The sequence below is a fragment of the Epinephelus moara genome, chromosome 1 (assembly GCF_006386435.1).
Source record: "Epinephelus moara isolate mb chromosome 1, YSFRI_EMoa_1.0, whole genome shotgun sequence".
NCBI classification, from domain to species: domain Eukaryota; kingdom Metazoa; phylum Chordata; class Actinopteri; order Perciformes; family Serranidae; genus Epinephelus; species Epinephelus moara.
Window position 1 is genome coordinate 15,814,851 of NC_065506.1, and position 7,535 is coordinate 15,822,385.

General features: G+C 39.9%; 1 protein-coding gene across 1 annotated transcript in view; it reads left to right on the forward strand.

Annotated features, from left to right (window-relative positions):
- lpcat2 (lysophosphatidylcholine acyltransferase 2) overlaps positions 1-3,137 on the forward strand; it is a 12,125-nt gene extending 8,988 nt beyond the window's left edge. Inside the window, exons 13-14 of the mRNA XM_050047461.1 lie at positions 694-835; positions 1,025-3,137. Of these exons, the coding sequence (XP_049903418.1) occupies positions 694-835; positions 1,025-1,203 (321 nt within the window). The 3' untranslated portion in view covers positions 1,204-3,137. The remainder of the gene's footprint in view (positions 1-693; positions 836-1,024) is intronic.
- Positions 3,138-7,535: the final 4,398 nt, after the last annotated feature.

Sequence of the window (7,535 nt, forward strand, 5' to 3'; positions counted from 1 at the left end):
TTTTCATGAGAAGCGCCACCTTCTGCTCGACCTGTTGACTCCCAATACTCGCAAAACAATAACGAATGGAAACGTGCATAAATTCGCATTTTCTTTTGCGCATTTTCACAAAATTTGCTTAAAATTTGCGATACATTTGGATGGAAACCCAACTGTACCATGCAGACCTCTTGGAGATGTAACTAGAACCCCTGACAAATTATGCATGCATAGCTACAGCATATAATGCTTACTTTTTATACTAAATATAAAAAGTCAACATTTAATTTACAGTAAAAATAAGCAGAATACAAAAGAAGTATTAAATCTCAGCTAAATCACCCAGCCCTGCCTTTAGTTGACATTAGAGCACAGCAGAAGCACTACTGCAGGAAGACACAGAGGCAGCATTCAGAGGGGCTTGGATAATGTCAAGTTAACAATGTGTGTCTGTTGTGGAGAGCGTGGAGTCACTTTGCTGGCCATAAGGTCAAATGTGGTTTTGAACAAACAGTTCAAGGGTTTATGTAATGTGAAGTGAAAAGTTATTTTTGTCCAGCTAATTTAGCAAAAATAAGTTTCCCCAGTTTTATGTAAGTTTTTCCTAACCCACCTACCTGTTCCATACTTTAAATAGACTTTATTTTTCTAAAACATGCATACATTTTCAAGTGAAAAACATTTCTCTCTGTTTCTGTCCTCTCTCTCATGCAGCTGTTTGATACAGATGAGGATGAGAAAATCACCCGAGAGGAGTTTACTGCTCTGCTGCGCTCTGCTCTGGGTGTGTCCGATCTAAACATGACCAAGCTCTTCAAGGAGATTGATGCCGACGGCTCTGGTTTCATCACCTTCAGTGAGTTGACTCCAATGCCAAGCTACATTTTGGTCTTCTAACCTCTGTTTGCATTTCCACCAGGATATTTTGGAACAGGAATATGTGCAGGAAATATGTACAGTATTTTTTAGCATTATTATTTAAACGTCCTTTTATTCTGAGCTACACTGTATCCTAATGCTTTTTTCTGTGCCTGTGATTCTTCAGGTGAATTTCAGAGCTTTGCCTCGACCCACCCAGAGTATGCCAAGCTCTTCACCACCTATCTGGAGCTTCAGAGATACCAGGCAATTCAGGAGGCGAGTCCAGGTGACCTGGAATTGTCCTGTCAGACCAGTTCGGCAGAAAAACAGGAAGACAGCACCTCTGACAAAAAAGATGACTGACCGTGAACTCTGCTTGACTGCACTGAGACAGAACACTGTATCCACTGCACTGAGAAGAAAAAAAAGCAAGAGTCATCCACTCCAGCGACTTCTAGCAAATTCAAGTCATTTGCCACAGCAGAGCCATAGTATAAGTCATGTGCTTGCCTTTTTATAGATGGTTTTAGAGTGCTTCTATCTTCAATTTTAGTGCCTTATAGAGATTTCAAAGAACCACATCCCCAAGTCACTGCACAAGAAATGTCTCATTAGAGACTCTTTTATCCCTAAAGTTTTGTGTGAGCGCGTGTTTTGGTTATGTATTCATCAGGAAAAAAATGAAAAGCTAGTCATAGGATGAAAATATGTCACTCATCAGTGTTTAACATTTCTAAACCCTGCAATCTTTAGAGTTTTAATGTTAGTGCCAGTGTTTTATGCTATATTTAAACTGCCTCACCATGTTTTTGTCTTGGATACATCATTCTCAGTAGCCTGAGCTTACCCCCGCTTGGACTTAGATGAACATAGCGTTGTGTACCCCCTCCTTTGTCTTTGTGATCCTCTATAAATGAGTGGAAAAAAAATGCCAAACCAACACCTTTTTAAATATAAGCAAAGAGTCCTCGTGCTTCTGTGTTGCAGTATAATTAGTGTACAGTAAGCTTTATTAAGATCTTTCTAACCTGGCAACCCGCAGATGTTCTGTATTAAAGCTATGTCTACGAAGAGCATACATGCTGCGCATTACACTTTTTCCAGTGCTCAGGGACACAGACCTTGTAAGATGGCTGTATAATTAGCCAGAGGTTTGCTTTGCATGTGTATCTATTTGCATTTCTACTGAAGACTGTTGTTGCTGAGACAGCAGCATGTCTGCGCGGCTTTAAGTTTACTAAAGCAAATGAACCACTGAAAATAGGGCAATTTGTGAGCAAAAAGGCAACAGTGCTTCTTCACAACAGTATATCCCAGCGGGGTATGCTTTCAGATTAACTAGCAGCACTGTTATTTATTTAGCGAGGTGCATTGCAATTATGTGATTTTTTTTTTCTTTCTTTTTTTTTTTTGTTAACACTGCAAAGTTTGCTTTTTAAAATAAAACAAGAATAAGATTTTAATCTTGCCTGCATTTTTATATTCATCACTGAGGGAACCTGTAATGACTTCTGTTGTTTATAATGAGGCATGGGTGCAATGAAGGGGGCTACAGCTGCACCTCTGGTTCTCCAAGCCACCACCAGGTGCCAGTAGTTACCTACTACAATTCAATTGTGTGCACGTTTGTTTTTGCTCTGCTTGTGAGTACCACTCTGAGTTTTAAATCTTTTGTCATCTTTGGCCTGTCCTTTAAATTAATGGTAGAGCTAGACAACCATGATGTTTAAGTTAGTATCAGATTTATGGTGCACAAGTGTGTGTGTGTGTGCAAATGTCACATTTAATCACGGGGCACTGAAACAGAAGATAACGCATGATATGAATGAGTTCTTTGAGTCTCAGCCTAGCAGAAAGTAAAATCTAGAACATAAACATTTCAATGGATTTATCATGTTTTTGTTTAATGCAGCAATATCTTAAAGAAAACAACAATATTACTGTGACTTATGTGCTATAATCACTCAGTTTGTCTGCATTATATTTCTTCATTGGCCTCTCTGTGACCCAACCTGTATTCATTGTGAGGTGGGAAGAAGTCTTAATTATGAACAGATGCAGTGTGTATGTGCTAATGGAACATTTTATCATTGAAGAAACACCAGAACGGACACACTGTATGAGATTTGGAGAACGATGTACTGAAACGTGTTGGTGAAGACCATGTGAAAGTTTGGTTTTGTTATACTGCATGTGCGTGTCTATTCTGTCAATACAATTATAGATACAAGACAGAGAATCTGTATCAATCACATGTAAACTGATGTACAGACAATAAACATTTTCATCAAATAGTCCCTTTTTTAGTCAAAGCATTACTTTAAAATGCTAAGACCATGAATCTATTTTGGCACAACCGCATATTAAAGCTCAACGGCTGTCGGAAGAAAAGTTCATCTGTCTGTGTCTATGAATGATGGCAAGCGGGTCGCTTCATTAAAAGCCCGCTGTTAGACAAACTGTGATTACCAGCTGTGATTTCCACCTTCAATTTGTTTTAACCTTTTCAAACGTACAGAGGCTCATTTCATTTTAATCAAAATTGATGAGATGGCATGGAATCAATTAAATGACATTGTTGCCGCGCTTACAACAGTGTGACTCCTTCCCTACACACAGCTCCCCGCTTTCCTCTATGTCCCACCCCCCCACCTCCCACTCCCCTCCGTCCTCCCGCTTTCCTCTGCATGTGCTGTTGTATATTGCTGTATCCATTTCAGCCCTGCCCGGGGGGTGATCCTGTCGCAGTAGATTGTGGGAGATATGTGTTGGTAATTTGATTTGGTCTCTTCAGGACCTGAGTGAGTGAGCAGCCTCTGTTTGTGGACACAAGCTGGACACAGGCCTCGTACGGATGGAAGGACTCACTGTGCCAGGCTGGAAGGAAAGGTCAGAACCGACAGGCCTCATTGTTAAATTGATGCAACACTACTGTGTGCCTCAATTGAACTAGGTAGCCTGCCTTTCTTAGCCCAAATGAGAATGAGTCCCGGCTGAGTTCCACTCTGCAAGTTCTGATCCAGTCAACCATTTATTTCAAAAACTTTAAGAGTGTTTTACACGTTGTACAGTGTTGGTGGCTTTGACTTATAGAGGGTAAAACATGTACGTATTTTGGCTTGTTAATACATTCTAACCACAAACTTCCAGGACTGAAAAATGAAGCCAACAATGAAGTGCCAAAAACGACTGTTCCTTGAATGACCACTTGAGGCAGGCTCCAGAAGCAGGCTAATCCTCATAGACCCCCATGTTAAAATGCCTGACTTTATGCAACTCATTCGTTAACATTTTACTAAGGCTATAAGCTACACATATTTAAGGGCAGGGCCGCTTGAGTGACAGGCTGTGTGTGAGGCGTCGTGGCATCTATGAGTCACATCCACCCCTCACTTCTTCACAGTATCACTGTCACTTCTGGCTCAAATAAATAACATTATTTTGTACAGTCTATGGTATGAACACATTTTTGTACATTTCTTTGAATACAGAATATGCAGACTTTACTCAAAATGTAGTTTTACCTACATGACTACAATACAGCAGACTGATTCACTGTCAGCGGGATAATTCAAGAGACAATAACAAGAAAAAAAGAACAGTGAAAAGGGATTGAGCCTTGTTAGCACAGGGACGTTTTAGAAGCGTTACATAAGAGGAAAGAAATCAGAGGATAAATCAAAGTAATTTTGGCTTTATGTTCCACAGGCCTTCCTGCTTATAACAACAGGATACCTGTCCTGGGTGTGTACGTACACTCGCGTGACCCCTCCTTTGTCCTGCATGACATACATGAATGTATAGCTTCAACATTGTCCACAAGAACTACTGAGTACGTTCTGTAAGGACAAGGAAATCAAGTATAGTTAAAGAGATTCTCTCCTGTTCCTCACACGACTGACACAATGGGCCTAATTCACTAATGTGTACAGAAATGTTCTGACTATGCACACAAAAGAAGTGTGCATACAAAATGACCGTCAGGTTCATGACATGTATGCACTGACAAATTTTGTTGTTACTAACGTGCTTTTTAAGTGAGTCAGAATCATTCTAAATTGACAGGCCAATGCCAGCTATTGGCAATCAGTGTAGTGCCACACCCCCATATCTTGATATAAGGAAAGAAGGTGTATTATGGAGCAAGCGGTGATGTTATTATGCACATATTAGTAAATGTCTAGGCATGCGGAAACAGCTGATAAACCATTCACCATTCTCTTTAAACATGTTATGTTGGTCTCTGAAGATGCGCGCTCTCTCTTGAAGGCACGGACTGACACCAGAAAGGCACGATAGGCAATCTGCTTGGAGCTAAATCATAATCTTTTATATATATCCTGTACATAAGCATTAGAAAATCAACAGTTTTTAATATTGTTGTCCATTAAAGCCCTTTTTTATGACTGTGGTTTTTAATAAGCTAGGTATTTAGTTAAAAGGTGTGTGTTGACATTTTCTAGAGCAGCCAGGCCTTCATTGTGTGCGTGCACATGGTGAACATGAGGCAGTTCTGATTTTGTATGCAAAAATTCAGGTAAGAAAATATGGATTAATGACAGATTTGTGCTAAAAATGTTTGTACGTATGGTATAAACACAGATTTGCGCACACTGTGAATGAGGCCCAATGTGTTGATAGGTAATGAATAAACATCTGATGCTTACACAGAAATATTCAAATCCAAGATGTCTTGTTCTTCATGGATGTATCAGTCATCCAATGAAAATCGTTCTAGATGTCTTGCAAGTCATTTCATTACCATTTATCTTTAATTTAGCATGAGACACTGGTACTGGGTATTATGGCAAACTTTGGGGTGTCCAGTAATTTACGATAGAAATATCTAAATTTGAACAATGCTCGGCAGCATTACATACCTTTAAAAATGTGAAACCCATTGCTTTGTTCACTCATACCTGACTTCTGTCCGGGTACACAGTGCAAAGGTTCATTGAACTCTGATAGGTGTTAGCTTCTATAGATGCTGGCACAATGTTGATATCTACACAAGTTGATGTGAGTCACGCACTTACAAACACACGCCTACACAGCACACACACACACACATCTCGTACCACCTTTGGCTCCTGCAGTCTTAAGCCTGGCAAGCTGTCTCCTCTCAGCCCTTCAGGGAGTTCCTCCAAACCTCATTGTTAGGTTTCCTTATCACACCAGATGACACCTTGTTGACTTTTTCTCTCCTATTATTCTCTCAGGAAAGTGATTGTTCCTCATTTCCTTTGTGATGGTTTATAGGAACAGTTAAGGTCCTAGTGAGGGCAAGGTTTGGGGAGCCGTATGAAACATCGGCAGCCCACTGCTGCTATCTGCAGCAATATCTGCAGTCCAGGTTTGTTTTCATGCTCAATGTTTTGGGTTTTTCCACATCTCTGCGTTTGATTCTTTTCCAGATGATTTTTGGACGATGGGCAACAAATTCTTCCTGTATAATTTTCAAGGATGGGTCAGCGTGAGGTTGTGGAAAATACATTTGTCTCTTACTTGTCAGCGAGACTTACCAAATAAGGTGTAGAAGTGTTTAGATGTTCCAAACAAACTCAAACTCATCCCTCTCCACTCTGAGAGACAAGGAAAAACATATTCAATCACTGTTACCAGTGTTTCTCTTTGTCTTTCTAGGAGCCAAGTGACAGAAAGTGTGATGTGTTACAGTGTTTATGACAGTGCAACAATATGTCTTACGTAACAATTGTATAGGAGAAAATTAGAAATGTCAGTATGAAAATTAAAAATGCGTCTCTTATAGAAGATGTACATTTAGTCTGAATCTTACTGTTAGACTTGTCAATCAATCACAGCTTTTCCCCCCTTTTTTCCAAGCACTCTTACACTTGGAACAGCAATAATGCCATCCTCCTGCTGTCAAGCCTCCCTTTTTGTGCCCTGTAATTACTACCCACAATTCAAACTCAACATGCGTTTGCCCCCTATTGAGTAATTCATTCACCGGTGGCGTGGAGATTGAATGGATATGACCTGCTGAAAGATAAAACTCTTTGATACATAGATGAAGGAGACTACAAAACTGATTATTTAAAGCATTTTGAGGACAATGGCGCCACATTCTCACAGATTTATTTTGGAGTGTAGGTGTTGGCTGAAGCATGACATGAAGTGCTGCTAAGGAACTTGGTTTACTGGCCTGTGCCTTGTGTTGGCAACATTTCCCAGATGTTCTGCTAAGAAATGTTGTTCTCTTTGACTGGACAGCTGACTTAAACTGCTATTTCTTCTCACTAAATGTATATATAGCGTGTGGGGAATGAGACTTAACATTGCTGAGGTACTTAAATCTTTGCAGATACTTGTAAAGCCCAGAGAGAGAGGCTTAATGACACTCCTCCTTTTGTGAGGCCCGGAGAGGTTTAAACCAAAGCAAGTTTTAATGGGGTGCAGAACAAAACAAACCCCACTCAATGCTAATACCATGACCTGATTACCATGTTGTAATGACCTGGTACTTTAAGTCGATGGAATGACAAAACAAGCAATGCCCCTTTTTGTGAGAAGAAAAAAGTCCATATATCAATGAGTACTTTCCAAACTCTAGAATCCTGACTCACACAGCACAACCTGGAAAGTCTTTGTTAAGTTGTGTCATAAAAGATCTAATAAATGGTCATTCTGAGTCATTTTTATTTGTACTATGGCTCAAGATGCTTTTTATGATG